Source organism: Oncorhynchus nerka, linkage group LG14 (assembly GCF_034236695.1).
Source record: "Oncorhynchus nerka isolate Pitt River linkage group LG14, Oner_Uvic_2.0, whole genome shotgun sequence".
Taxonomy (NCBI): domain Eukaryota; kingdom Metazoa; phylum Chordata; class Actinopteri; order Salmoniformes; family Salmonidae; genus Oncorhynchus; species Oncorhynchus nerka.
The window spans coordinates 8,513,080-8,528,639 of record NC_088409.1 but is presented as its reverse complement, the minus strand read 5'-3'; the positions used below and the strand labels follow the sequence as shown (position 1 = coordinate 8,528,639).

Sequence of the window (15,560 nt, the reverse complement as noted above, 5' to 3'; positions counted from 1 at the left end):
ATGGAGCATAGAGAACATTCAGCAGTTCTAAAGCAAGTTGCTGCAATTCTACCCGTTGCCAAGCATAGAGAACATTCAGCAGTTCTAAAGCAAGTTGCTGCAATTCTACCCGTTGCCATGGAGCATAGAGAACATTCAGCAGTTCTAAAGCAAGTTGCTGCAATTCTACCCGTTGCCATGGAGCATAGAGAACATTCAGCAGTTCTAAAGCAAGTTGCTGCAATTCTACCCGTTGCCATGGAGCATAGAGAACATTCAGCAGTTCTAAAGCAAGTTGCTGCAATTCTACCCGTTGCCATGGAGCATAGAGAACATTCAGCAGTTCTAAAGCAAGTTGCTGCAATTCTAAAGCAAGTTGCCATGGAGCATGGAGAGAGAACATTCAGCAGTTCTAAAGCAAGTTGCTGCAATTCTACCCGTTGCCATGGAGCATAGAGAACATTCAGCAGTTCTAAAGCAAGTTGCTGCAATTCTACCCGTTGCCATGGAGCATAGAGAACATTCAGCAGTTCTAAAGCAAGTTGCTGCAATTCTACCCGTTGCCATGGAGCATAGATAACATTCAGCAGTTCTAAAGCAAGTTGCTGCAATTCTACCCGTTGCCATGGAGCATAGAGAACATTCAGCAGTTCTAAAGCAAGTTGCTGCAATTCTACCCGTTGCCATGGAGCATAGAGAACATTCAGCAGTTCTAAAGCAAGTTGCTGCAATTCTACCCGTTGCCATGGAGCATAGAGAACATTCAGCAGTTCTAAAGCAAGTTGCTGCAATTCTACCCGTTGCCATGGAGCATAGAGAACATTCAGCAGTTCTAAAGCAAGTTGCTGCAATTCTACCCGTTGCCATGGAGCATAGAGAACATTCAGCAGTTCTAAAGCAAGTTGCTGCAATTCTACCCGTTGCCATGGAGCATAGAGAACATTCAGCAGTTCTAAAGCAAGTTGCTGCAATTCTACCCGTTGCCATGGAGCATAGAGAACATTCAGCAGTTCTAAAGCAAGTTGCTGCAATTCTACCCGTTGCCATGGAGCATAGAGAACATTCAGCAGTTCTAAAGCAAGTTGCTGCAATTCTACCCGTTGCCATGGAGCATAGAGAACATTCAGCAGTTCTAAAGCAAGTTGCTGCAATTCTACCCGTTGCCATGGAGCATAGAGAACATTCAGCAGTTCTAAAGCAAGTTGCTGCAATTCTACCCGTTGCCATGGAGCATAGAGAACATTCAGCAGTTCTAAAGCAAGTTGCTGCAATTCTACCCGTTGCCATGGAGCATAGAGAACATTCAGCAGTTCTAAAGCAAGTTGCTGCAATTCTACCCGTTGCCATGGAGCGTAGAGAACATTCAGCAGTTCTAAAGCAAGTTGCTGCAATTCTACCCGTTGCCATGGAGCATAGAGAACATTCAGCAGTTCTAAAGCAAGTTGCTGCAATTCTACCCGTTGCCATGGAGCATAGAGAACATTCAGCAGTTCTAAAGCAAGTTGCTGCAATTCTACCCGTTGCCATGGAGCATAGAGAACATTCAGCAGTTCTAAAGCAAGTTGCTGCAATTCTACCCGTTGCCATGGAGCATAGAGAACATTCAGCAGTTCTAAAGCAAGTTGCTGCAATTCTACCATGTAGAGAACATTCAGCAGTTCTAAAGCAAGTTGCTGCAATTCTACCCGTTGCCATGGAGCATAGAGAACATTCAGCAGTTCTAAAGCAAGTTGCTGCAATTCTACCCGTTGCCATGGAGCATAGAGAACATTCAGCAGTTCTAAAGCAAGTTGCTGCAATTCTACCCGTTGCCATGGAGCATAGAGAACATTCAGCAGTTCTAAAGCAAGTTGCTGCAATTCTACCCGTTGCCATGGAGCATAGAGAACATTCAGCAGTTCTAAAGCAAGTTGCTGCAATTCTACCCGTTGCCATGGAGCATAGAGAACATTCAGCAGTTCTAAAGCAAGTTGCTGCAATTCTGTTGCCATGGAGCAATTCAGCAGTTCTAAAGCAAGTTGCTGCAATTCTACCCGTTGCCATGGAGCATAGAGAACATTCAGCAGTTCTAAAGCAAGTTGCTGCAATTCTACCCGTTGCCATGGAGCATAGAGAACATTCAGCAGTTCTAAAGCAAGTTGCTGCAATTCTACCCGTTGCCATGGAGCATAGAGAACATTCAGCAGTTCTAAAGCAAGTTGCTGCAATTCTACCCGTTGCCATGGAGCGTAGAGAACATTCAGCAGTTCTAAAGCAAGTTGCTGCAATTCTACCCGTTGCCATGGAGCATAGAGAACATTCAGCAGTTCTAAAGCAAGTTGCTGCAATTCTACCCGTTGCCATGGAGCATAGAGAACATTCAGCAGTTCTAAAGCAAGTTGCTGCAATTCTACCCGTTGCCATGGAGCATAGAGAACATTCAGCAGTTCTAAAGCAAGTTGCTGCAATTCTACCCGTTGCCATGGAGCATAGAGAACATTCAGCAGTTCTAAAGCAAGTTGCTGCAATTCTACCCGTTGCCATGGAGCATAGAGAACATTCAGCAGTTCTAAAGCAAGTTGCTGCAATTCTTCACCCAAGTTGCCATGGAGCATAGAGAACATTCAGCAGTTCTAAAGCAAGTTGCTGCAATTCTACCCGTTGCCATGGAGCATAGAGAACATTCAGCAGTTCTAAAGCAAGTTGCTGCAATTCTACCCGTTGCCATGGAGCATAGAGAACATTCAGCAGTTCTAAAGCAAGTTGCTGCAATTCTACCCGTTGCCATGGAGCATAGAGAACATTCAGCAGTTCTAAAGCAAGTTGCTGCAATTCTACCCGTTGCCATGGAGCGTAGAGAACATTCAGCAGTTCTAAAGCAAGTTGCTGCAATTCTACCCGTTGCCATGGAGCATAGAGAACATTCAGCAGTTCTAAAGCAAGTTGCTGCAATTCTACCCGTTGCCATGGAGCATAGAGAACATTCAGCAGTTCTAAAGCAAGTTGCTGCAATTCTACCCGTTGCCATGGAGCATAGAGAACATTCAGCAGTTCTAAAGCAAGTTGCTGCAATTCTACCCGTTGCCATGGAGCATAGAGAACATTCAGCAGTTCTAAAGCAAGTTGCTGCAATTCTACCCGTTGCCATGGAGCATAGAGAACATTCAGCAGTTCTAAAGCAAGTTGCTGCAATTCTACCCGTTGCCATGGAGCATAGAGAACATTCAGCAGTTCTAAAGCAAGTTGCTGCAATTCTACCCGTTGCCATGGAGCATAGAGAACATTCAGCAGTTCTAAAGCAAGTTGCTGCAATTCTACCCGTTGCCATGGAGCATAGAGAACATTCAGCAGTTCTAAAGCAAGTTGCTGCAATTCTACCCGTTGCCATGGAGCATAGAGAACATTCAGCAGTTCTAAAGCAAGTTGCTGCAATTCTACCCGTTGCCATGGAGCATAGAGAACATTCAGCAGTTCTAAAGCAAGTTGCTGCAATTCTACCCGTTGCCATGGAGCATAGAGAACATTCAGCAGTTCTAAAGCAAGTTGCTGCAATTCTACCCGTTGCCATGGAGCATAGAGAACATTCAGCAGTTCTAAAGCAAGTTGCTGCAATTCTACCCGTTGCCATGGAGCATAGAGAACATTCAGCAGTTCTAAAGCAAGTTGCTGCAATTCTACCCGTTGCCATGGAGCATAGAGAACATTCAGCAGTTCTAAAGCAAGTTGCTGCAATTCTACCCGTTGCCATGGAGCATAGAGAACATTCAGCAGTTCTAAAGCAAGTTGCTGCAATTCTACCCGTTGCCATGGAGCATAGAGAACATTCAGCAGTTCTAAAGCAAGTTGCTGCAATTCTACCCGTTGCCATGGAGCATAGAGAACATTCAGCAGTTCTAAAGCAAGTTGCTGCAATTCTACCCGTTGCCATGGAGCATAGAGAACATTCAGCAGTTCTAAAGCAAGTTGCTGCAATTCTACCCGTTGCCATGGAGCGTAGAGAACATTCAGCAGTTCTAAAGCAAGTTGCTGCAATTCTACCCGTTGCCATGGAGCATAGAGAACATTCAGCAGTTCTAAAGCAAGTTGCTGCAATTCTACCCGTTGCCATGGAGCATAGAGAACATTCAGCAGTTCTAAAGCAAGTTGCTGCAATTCTACCCGTTGCCATGGAGCATAGAGAACATTCAGCAGTTCTAAAGCAAGTTGCTGCAATTCTACCCGTTGCCATGGAGCATAGAGAACATTCAGCAGTTCTAAAGCAAGTTGCTGCAATTCTACCCGTTGCCATGGAGCATAGAGAACATTCAGCAGTTCTAAAGTTGCAAGTTGCTGCAATTCTACCCGTTGCCATGGAGCATAGAGAACATTCAGCAGTTCTAAAGCAAGTTGCTGCAATTCTACCCGTTGCCATGGAGCATAGAGAACATTCAGCAGTTCTAAAGCAAGTTGCTGCAATTCTACCCGTTGCCATGGAGCATAGAGAACATTCAGCAGTTCTAAAGCAAGTTGCTGCAATTCTACCCGTTGCCATGGAGCATAGAGAACATTCAGCAGTTCTAAAGCAAGTTGCTGCAATTCTACCCGTTGCCATGGAGCATAGAGAACATTCAGCAGTTCTAAAGCAAGTTGCTGCAATTCTACCCGTTGCCATGGAGCATAGAGAACATTCAGCAGTTCTAAAGCAAGTTGCTGCAATTCTACCCGTTGCCATGGAGCATAGAGAACATTCAGCAGTTCTAAAGCAAGTTGCTGCAATTCTACCCGTTGCCATGGAGCATAGAGAACATTCAGCAGTTCTAAAGCAAGTTGCTGCAATTCTACCCGTTGCCATGGAGCATAGAGAACATTCAGCAGTTCTAAAGCAAGTTGCTGCAATTCTACCCGTTGCCATGGAGCATAGAGAACATTCAGCAGTTCTAAAGCAAGTTGCTGCAATTCTACCCGTTGCCATGGAGCATAGAGAACATTCAGCAGTTCTAAAGCAAGTTGCTGCAATTCTACCCGTTGCCATGGAGAGAACATTCAGCAGTTCTAAAGCAAGTTGCTGCAACATTCAGCAGTTCAGCAGTTCTAAAGCAAGTTGCTGCAATTCTACCCGTTGCCATGGAGCATAGAGAACATTCAGCAGTTCTAAAGCAAGTTGCTGCAATTCTACCCGTTGCCATGGAGCATAGAGAACATTCAGCAGTTCTAAAGCAAGTTGCTGCAATTCTACCCGTTGCCATGGAGCATAGAGAACATTCAGCAGTTCTAAAGCAAGTTGCTGCAATTCTACCCGTTGCCATGGAGCATAGAGAACATTCAGCAGTTCTAAAGCAAGTTGCTGCAATTCTACCCGTTGCCATGGAGCATAGAGAACATTCAGCAGTTCTAAAGCAAGTTGCTGCAATTCTACCCGTTGCCATGGAGCATAGAGAACATTCAGCAGTTCTAAAGCATTGCTGCAATTCTACCCGCCATGGAGCATTCATTCAGCAGTTCTAAAGCAAGTTGCTGCAATTCTACCCGTTGCCATGGAGCATAGAGAACATTCAGCAGTTCTAAAGCAAGTTGCTGCAATTCTACCCGTTGCCATGGAGCATAGAGAACATTCAGCAGTTCTAAAGCAAGTTGCTGCAATTCTACCCGTTGCCATGGAGCATAGAGAACATTCAGCAGTTCTAAAGCAAGTTGCTGCAATTCTACCCGTTGCCATGGAGCATAGAGAACATTCAGCAGTTCTAAAGCAAGTTGCTGCAATTCTACCCGTTGCCATGGAGCATAGAGAACATTCAGCAGTTCTAAAGCAAGTTGCTGCAATTCTACCCGTTGCCATGGAGCATAGAGAACATTCAGCAGTTCTAAAGCAAGTTGCTGCAATTCTACCCGTTGCCATGGAGCATAGAGAACATTCAGCAGTTCTAAAGCAAGTTGCTGCAATTCTACCCGTTGCCATGGAGCATAGAGAACATTCAGCAGTTCTAAAGCAAGTTGCTGCAATTCTACCCGTTGCCATGGAGCATAGAGAACATTCAGCAGTTCTAAAGCAAGTTGCTGCAATTCTACCCGTTGCCATGGAGCATAGAGAACATTCAGCAGTTCTAAAGCAAGTTGCTGCAATTCTACCCGTTGCCATGGAGCATAGAGAACATTCAGCAGTTCTAAAGCAAGTTGCTGCAATTCTACCCGTTGCCATGGAGCATAGAGAACATTCAGCAGTTCTAAAGCAAGTTGCTGCAATTCTACCCGTTGCCATGGAGCATAGAGAACATTCAGCAGTTCTAAAGCAAGTTGCTGCAATTCTACCCGTTGCCATGGAGCATAGAGAACATTCAGCAGTTCTAAAGCAAGTTGCTGCAATTCTACCCGTTGCCATGGAGCGTAGAACATTCAGCAGTTCTAGCAGTTCTAATTCTACCCGCATGGAGCATTGCTTCTAAAGCAAGTTGCTGCAATTCTACCCGTTGCCATGGAGCATAGAGAACATTCAGCAGTTCTAAAGCAAGTTGCTGCAATTCTACCCGTTGCCATGGAGCATAGAGAACATTCAGCAGTTCTAAAGCAAGTTGCTGCAATTCTACCCGTTGCCATGGAGCAGAGAACATTCAGCAGTTCTAAAGCAAGTTGCTGCAATTCTACCCGTTGCCATGGAGCATAGAGAACATTCAGCAGTTCTAAAGCAAGTTGCTGCAATTCTACCCGTTGCCATGGAGCATAGAGAACATTCAGCAGTTCTAAAGCAAGTTGCTGCAATTCTACCCGTTGCCATGGAGCATAGAGAACATTCAGCAGTTCTAAAGCAAGTTGCTGCAATTCTACCCGTTGCCATGGAGCATAGAGAACATTCAGCAGTTCTAAAGCAAGTTGCTGCAATTCTACCCGTTGCCATGGAGCATAGAGAACATTCAGCAGTTCTAAAGCAAGTTGCTGCAATTCTACCCGTTGCCATGGAGCATAGAGAACATTCAGCAGTTCTAAAGCAAGTTGCTGCAATTCTACCCGTTGCCATGGAGCATAGAGAACATTCAGCAGTTCTAAAGCAAGTTGCTGCAATTCTACCCGTTGCCATGGAGCATAGAGAACATTCAGCAGTTCTAAAGCAAGTTGCTGCAATTCTACCCGTTGCCATGGAGCATAGAGAACATTCAGCAGTTCTAAAGCAAGTTGCTGCAATTCTACCCGTTGCCATGGAGCATAGAGAACATTCAGCAGTTCTAAAGCAAGTTGCTGCAATTCTACCCGTTGCCATGGAGCATAGAGAACATTCAGCAGTTCTAAAGCAAGTTGCTGCAATTCTACCCGTTGCCATGGAGCATAGAGAACATTCAGCAGTTCTAAAGCAAGTTGCTGCAATTCTACCCGTTGCCATGGAGCATAGAGAACATTCAGCAGTTCTAAAGCAAGTTGCTGCAATTCTACCCGTTGCCATGGAGCATAGAGAACATTCAGCAGTTCTAAAGCAAGTTGCTGCAATTCTACCCGTTGCCATGGAGCATAGAGAACATTCAGCAGTTCTAAAGCAAGTTGCTGCAATTCTACCCGTTGCCATGGAGCATAGAGAACATTCAGCAGTTCTAAAGCAAGTTGCTGCAATTCTACCCGTTGCCATGGAGCATAGAGAACATTCAGCAGTTCTAAAGCAAGTTGCTGCAATTCTACCCGTTGCCATGGAGCATAGAGAACATTCAGCAGTTCTAAAGCAAGTTGCTGCAATTCTACCCGTTGCCATGGAGCATAGAGAACATTCAGCAGTTCTAAAGCAAGTTGCTGCAATTCTACCCGTTGCCATGGAGCATAGAGAACATTCAGCAGTTCTAAAGCAAGTTGCTGCAATTCTACCCGTTGCCATGGAGCATAGAGAACATTCAGCAGTTCTAAAGCAAGTTGCTGCAATTCTACCCGTTGCCATGGAGCATAGAGAACATTCAGCAGTTCTAAAGCAAGTTGCTGCAATTCTACCCGTTGCCATGGAGCATAGAGAACATTCAGCAGTTCTAAAGCAAGTTGCTGCAATTCTACCCGTTGCCATGGAGCATAGAGAACATTCAGCAGTTCTAAAGCAAGTTGCTGCAATTCTACCCGTTGCCATGGAGCATAGAGAACATTCAGCAGTTCTAAAGCAAGTTGCTGCAATTCTACCCGTTGCCATGGAGCATAGAGAACATTCAGCAGTTCTAAAGCAAGTTGCTGCAATTCTACCCGTTGCCATGGAGCATAGAGAACATTCAGCAGTTCTAAAGCAAGTTGCTGCAATTCTACCCGTTGCCATGGAGCATAGAGAACATTCAGCAGTTCTAAAGCAAGTTGCTGCAATTCTACCCGTTGCCATGGAGCATAGAGAACATTCAGCAGTTCTAAAGCAAGTTGCTGCAATTCTACCCGTTGCCATGGAGCATAGAGAACATTCAGCAGTTCTAAAGCAAGTTGCTGCAATTCTACCCGTTGCCATGGAGCATAGAGAACATTCAGCAGTTCTAAAGCAAGTTGCTGCAATTCTACCCGTTGCCATGGAGCGTAGAGAACATTCAGCAGTTCTAAAGCAAGTTGCTGCAATTCTACCCGTTGCCATGGAGCATAGAGAACATTCAGCAGTTCTAAAGCAAGTTGCTGCAATTCTACCCGTTGCCATGGAGCATAGAGAACATTCAGCAGTTCTAAAGCAAGTTGCTGCAATTCTACCCGTTGCCATGGAGCGTAGAGAACATTCAGCAGTTCTAAAGCAAGTTGCTGCAATTCTACCCGTTGCCATGGAGCATAGAGAACATTCAGCAGTTCTAAAGCAAGTTGCTGCAATTCTACCCGTTGCCATGGAGCATAGAGAACATTCAGCAGTTCTAAAGCAAGTTGCTGCAATTCTACCCGTTGCCATGGAGCATAGAGAACATTCAGCAGTTCTAAAGCAAGTTGCTGCAATTCTACCCGTTGCCATGGAGCATAGAGAACATTCAGCAGTTCTAAAGCAAGTTGCTGCAATTCTACCCGTTGCCATGGAGCGTAGAGAACATTCAGCAGTTCTAAAGCAAGTTGCTGCAATTCTACCCGTTGCCATGGAGCATAGAGAACATTCAGCAGTTCTAAAGCAAGTTGCTGCAATTCTACCCGTTGCCATGGAGCATAGAGAACATTCAGCAGTTCTAAAGCAAGTTGCTGCAATTCTACCCGTTGCCATGGAGCATAGAGAACATTCAGCAGTTCTAAAGCAAGTTGCTGCAATTCTACCCGTTGCCATGGAGCATAGAGAACATTCAGCAGTTCTAAAGCAAGTTGCTGCAATTCTACCCGTTGCCATGGAGCATAGAGAACATTCAGCAGTTCTAAAGCAAGTTGCTGCAATTCTACCCGTTGCCATGGAGCATAGAGAACATTCAGCAGTTCTAAAGCAAGTTGCTGCAATTCTACCCGTTGCCATGGAGCATAGAGAACATTCAGCAGTTCTAAAGCAAGTTGCTGCAATTCTACCCGTTGCCATGGAGCATAGAGAACATTCAGCAGTTCTAAAGCAAGTTGCTGCAATTCTACCCGAACATTGCCATGGAGCATAGAGAACATTCAGCAGTTCTAAAGCAAGTTGCTGCAATTCTACCCGTTGCCATGGAGCATAGAGAACATTCAGCAGTTCTAAAGCAAGTTGCTGCAATTCTACCCGTTGCCATGGAGCATAGAGAACATTCAGCAGTTCTAAAGCAAGTTGCTGCAATTCTACCCGTTGCCATGGAGCATAGAGAACATTCAGCAGTTCTAAAGCAAGTTGCTGCAATTCTACCCGTTGCCATGGAGCATAGAGAACATTCAGCAGTTCTAAAGCAAGTTGCTGCAATTCTACCCGTTGCCATGGAGCATAGAGAACATTCAGCAGTTCTAAAGCAAGTTGCTGCAATTCTACCCGTTGCCATGGAGCATAGAGAACATTCAGCAGTTCTAAAGCAAGTTGCTGCAATTCTACCCGTTGCCATGGAGCATAGAGAACATTCAGCAGTTCTAAAGCAAGTTGCTGCAATTCTACCCGTTGCCATGGAGCTTAGAGAACATTCAGCAGTTCTAAAGCAAGTTGCTGCAATTCTACCCGTTGCCATGGAGCATAGAGAACATTCAGCAGTTCTAAAGCAAGTTGCTGCAATTCTACCCGTTGCCATGGAGCATAGAGAACATTCAGCAGTTCTAAAGCAAGTTGCTGCAATTCTAGACATTTTGGGGCGGAGAGAAATGTTTGCAGCTTTTAATAATATTGATTTTGTCACTCTGGGTGAGATGGACTTACAAAATCAATGGGGGCCCACCGGTAATTTAACCATGACTAGTACAGGTGTAGATAGCCCACCGGTAATTTAACCATGACTAGTACAGGTGTAGATAGCCCACCGGTAATTTAACCATGACTAGTACAGGTGTAGATAGCCCACCGGTAATTTAACCATGACTAGTACAGGTGTACATAGCCCACCGGTAATTTAACCATGACTAGTACAGGTGTAGATAGCCCACCGGTAATTTAACCTTGACTATTACAGGTGTAGATAGCCCACCGGTAATTTAACCATGACTAGTACAGGTGTACATAGCCCACCGGTAATTTAACCATGACTAGTACAGGTGTAGATAGCCCACCGGTAATTTAACCATGACTAGTACAGGTGTACATAGCCCACCGGTAATTTAACCATGACTAGTACAGGTGTAGATAGCCCACCGGTAATTTAACCATGACTAGTACAGGTGTAGATAGCCCACCGGTAATTTAACCATGACTAGTACAGGTGTACATAGCCCACCGGTAATTTAACCATGACTAGTACAGGTGTAGATAGCCCACCGGTAATTTAACCATGACTAGTACAGGTGTAGATAGCCCACCGGTAATTTAACCATGACTAGTACAGGTGTACATAGCCCACCGGTAATTTAACCATGACTAGTACAGGTGTAGATAGCCCACCGGTAATTTAACCATGACTAGTACAGGTGTAGATAGCCCACCGGTAATTTAACCATGACTAGTACAGGTGTAGATAGCCCACCGGTAATTTAACCATGACTAGTACAGGTGTAGATAGCCCACCGGTAATTTAACCATGACTAGTACAGGTGTAGATAGCCCACCGGTAATTTAACCATGACTAGTACAGGTGTAGATAGCCCACCCATGACTAGTACAGGTGTAGATAGCCCACCGGTAATTTAACCATGACTAGTACAGGTGTAGATAGCCCACCGGTAATTTAACCATGACTAGTACAGGTGTAGATAGCCCACCGGTAATTTAACCATGACTAGTACAGGTGTAGATAGCCCACCGGTAATTTAACCATGACTAGTACAGGTGTAGATAGCCCACCGGTAATTTAACCTTGACTAGTACAGGTGTAGATAGCCCACCGGTAATTTAACCATGACTAGTACAGGTGTAGATAGCCCACCGGTAATTTAACCTTGACTAGTACAGGTGTAGATAGCCCACCGGTAATTTAACCTTGACTAGTACAGGTGTAGATAGCCCACCGGTAATTTAACCATGACTAGTACAGGTGTAGATAGCCCACCGGTAATTTAACCATGACTAGTACAGGTGTAGATAGCCCACCGGTAATTTAACCTTGACTAGTACAGGTGTAGATAGCCCACCGGTAATTTAACCTTGACTAGTACAGGTGTAGATAGCCCACCGGTAATTTAACCTTGACTAGTACAGGTGTAGATAGCCCACCGGTAATTTAACCTTGACTAGTACAGGTGTAGATAGCCCACCGGTAATTTAACCTTGACTAGTACAGGTGTAGATAGCCCACCGGTAATTTAACCTTGACTAGTACAGGTGTAGATAGCCCACCGGTAATTTAACCTTGACTAGTACAGGTGTAGATAGCCCACCGGTAATTTAACCTTGACTATTACAGGTGTAGATAGCCCACCGGTAATTTAACCTTGACTAGTACAGGTGTAGATAGCCCACCGGTAATTTAACCATGACTAGTACAGGTGTAGATAGCCCACCGGTAATTTAACCATGACTAGTACAGGTGTAGATAGCCCACCGGTAATTTAACCATGACTAGTACAGGTGTAGATAGCCCACCGGTAATTTAACCATGACTAGTACAGGTGTAGATAGCCCACCGGTAATTTAACCTTGACTATTACAGGTGTAGATAGCCCACCGGTAATTTAACCTTGACTAGTACAGGTGTAGATAGCCCACCGGTAATTTAACCTTGACTAGTACAGGTGTAGATAGCTGTCCGCTAGACTAACTTAACAACCCACAACTTGTTAGCTGACTGTCAGTGACGTAACAAGAGAAAAACTGCTGACGTACAACCACCGTAATAAAATGTCACCTTGTGTATTCTACTGTTCTACCTAGCAACAGGAAGTTGAGACCCTGTAGCCCATCCCTGTGTGTGTGTGTGTGTGTGTGTGTGTGTGTGTGTGTGTGTGTGTGTGTGTGTGTGTGTGTGTGTGTGTGTGTGTGTGTGTGTGTGTGTGTGTGTGTGTGTGTGTGCGTGGACGTTTTTTACCATACTTGTGAGTACCAGAAGTCCTAGAAGAGTAAAGCAACAAAGCTTCAGAGAAGTGAGGACATTTTGATGGTCTCCACTTGTAAAAAGGCTAGTTTAGGAGTCAGGAGTTTAGGAGTCAGGAGTTTAGGAGTCAGGGGTTTAGGAGTCAGGAGTTTAGGGGTCAGGAGTTTAGGAGTCAGGAGTTTAGGAGTCAGGAGTTTAGGAGTCAGGAGTTTAGGAGTCAGGAGTTTAGGAGTCAGGAGTTTAGGAGTCAGGAGTTTAGGAGTTTAGGAGTCAGGAGTTTAGGAGTCAGGAGTTTAGGAGTCAGGAGTTTAGGAGTTTAGGAGTCAGGAGTTTAGGAGTCAGGAGTTTAGGAGTCAGGAGTTTAGGAGTCAGGAGTTTAGGAGTCAGGAGTTTAGGAGTCAGGAGTTTAGGAGTCAGGAGTTTAGGAGTCAGGAGTTTAGGAGTTTAGGAGTCAGGAGTTTAGGAGTCAGGAGTTTAGGAGGAGTTTAGGAGTCAGGAGTTTAGGAGTCAGGAGTTTAGGAGTCAGGAGTTTAGGAGTCAGGAGTTTAGGAGTTTAGGAGTCAGGAGTTTAGGAGTCAGGAGTTTAGGAGTCAGGAGTTTAGGAGTTTAGGAGTCAGGAGTTTAGGAGTCAGGAGTTTAGGAGTCAGGAGTTTAGGAGTTTAGGAGTCAGGAGTTTAGGAGTCAGGAGTTTAGGAGTTTAGGAGTCAGGAGTTTAGGAGTCAGGAGTTTAGGAGTCAGGAGTTTAGGGTTTAGGAGTCAGGAGTTTAGGAGTCAGGAGTTTAGGAGTCAGGAGTTTAGGAGTCAGGAGTTTAGGAGTCAGGAGTTTAGGAGTCAGGAGTTTAGGGGTTTAGGAGTCAGGAGTCAGGAGTTTAGGAGTCAGGAGTTTAGGGGTTTAGGAGTCAGGAGTTTAGGAGTCAGGAGTTTAGGAGTCAGGAGTTTAGGAGTCAGGAGTTTAGGAGTCAGGAGTTTAGGAGTTAGGGAAATAGGATTTTGAATGGGAATCAATTGTTGTCCCCAAATCCTAACGTGTGTGTGATCGTGTACATAATTATAACTGTGCTGTACTTAATAATGTTCATTGTGTTTTAGGACACATCGCTCCTTGGAGTGGTCGATTCTATTCACTGTGGGATACAGGGTAAGTGCACTAAACAGTACGCACACACACACACACACACACACACACACCACCGGCTGTAGAGAGAGAAGGCTGTCAGAGTGCCCAATCAGCTGTTTATTTGTCTCAGAGTGCGTGTTCTGCTGCAGTGCAGTGTGGGTCGTGTCAGGTCTACGTGTGTCTAGTTTTACTCCCTGTGGATCACCTTTACCAAGGAAACAATGTGTTCCTCTTTCTGTCAATGTCCACTCACTTCCTGTAGCAACAACCTTCCACAGGCTCTTCAGATAAATCCTTTAAATCCCTCCCTACCCCTCTCTCTCTCTCCCTCCCTCACCCCCTCTCTCCCTCTCCCTACCCCTCTCTCTCTCCCTCCCTCACCCCCTCTCTCCCTCACCCCCTCCTTCACCCTCCCTCACCCCACCCCCTCTCTTCACCCTCCCTCACCCCACCCCCTCTCTTCACCCTCCCTCCCTCACCCCACCCCCTCTCTTCACCCTCCCTCCCTCACCTCTCCCCCCTCTCCCTTCTCCCTCCCTCCCTCCCTTACCCCTCTCTCTCCCTCCCTCCCTCCCCACCCCTCTCCCTTCTCCCTCCCTCAACCCACCCTCCCTCCCTCCCCCTCCCCCCCTCCCTCCCTCCCCTCCCTCCCTCCTCCTCTCCCTCTCCCTCCTCCTTACCCTCCCCCTCTCTCTCCCTCCCTCCTCTCCCTCCTCTCTCTCCCTCCGTCCTCTCCCTCTCCCTCCCTCCTTACCCTCCCCCTCTCTCTCCCTCCTCCCTCCCTCCCTCCTCTCTCCCCTCCCTCCTCCCCTCTCCCTCCCTCCTTACCCTCCCCCTCTCTCTCCCTCCCTCCTCTCCCTCCTCTCTCTCCCTCCGTCCTCTCCCTCCTCCTCTCCCTCCTCTCCCCCCCTTCTCCCCCTCCCCCCCCCCTCCCTCTCCCCTCTCTCCAGGTATGCTAAGATCCACATCCCCATCATAGCGTCTGTGTCGGAGCACCAGCCCACCACCTGGGTCTCGTTCTTCTTCGACCTCCACATCCTGGTCTGTACCTTTCCTGCTGGACTCTGGTTCTGCATCAAGAACATCAACGACGAGAGAGTCTTCGGTAAGACACACACACACACACACACACACACACACACACGTCTACAGTTAGATGGCATGGCAGCTGACATACACACACACACACACACACACACACACACACACACACGTCTACAGTTAGATGGCATGGCAATGTGTGTGTGTATGCAGGTGTGTGTGTGTATGCAGGTGTGTGTGTGTATGCAAGTGTATGTGTGTGTGTATGCAGGTGTGTGTGTGTGTGTGTATGCAGGTGTGTGTGTGTGCAGGTGTGTGTGTGACCATAGAAATATAATGACTACAGCAATAATTACCATTCAAGTCAACAAACACACACAAACAGACACACACACACACACACAGAAACACATAAACACACACACACAGAAACACATAAACACACACACACACACATGGGTTCCCCTACGATACAGGAAAAATATGATTTAGTTGGAAACCATTCTGGATCTCTGTGTTTAACCCTGCTGTTCCTAGTGGTTCTTTAATAGGATCTCTGTGCTTAACCCTGCTGTTCCTAGTGGTTCTTTAATAGGATCTATGTGTTTAACCCTGCTGTTCCTAGTGGTTCTTTAATAGGATCTATGTGTTTAACCCTGCTGTTCCTAGTGGTTCTTTAATAGGATCTATGTGTTTAACCCTGCTGTTCCTAGTGGTTCTTTAATAGGATCTATGTGTTTAACCCTGCTGTTCCTAGTGGTTCTTTAATAGGATCTCTGTGTTTAACCCTGCTGTTCCTAGTGGTTCTTTAATAGGATCTCTGTGTTTAACCCTGCTGTTCCTAGTGGTTCTTTAATAGGATCTCTGTGTTAAACCCTGCTGTTCCTAGTGGTTCTTTAATAGGATCTCTGTGTTTAAACCTGCTGTTCCTAGTGGTTCTTTAATAG

General features: G+C 45.8%; 1 protein-coding gene across 1 annotated transcript in view; it reads left to right on the top strand.

The window, feature by feature from the left end:
* The window catches only part of LOC135575109 (dolichyl-diphosphooligosaccharide--protein glycosyltransferase subunit STT3B), a 46,876-nt gene that overhangs the window by 23,154 nt on the left and 8,162 nt on the right, over nt 1-15,560 (top strand). The window contains exons 7-8 of the mRNA XM_065027308.1: nt 13,545-13,593; nt 14,523-14,677. Of these exons, the coding sequence (XP_064883380.1) occupies nt 13,545-13,593; nt 14,523-14,677 (204 nt within the window). The remainder of the gene's footprint in view (nt 1-13,544; nt 13,594-14,522; nt 14,678-15,560) is intronic.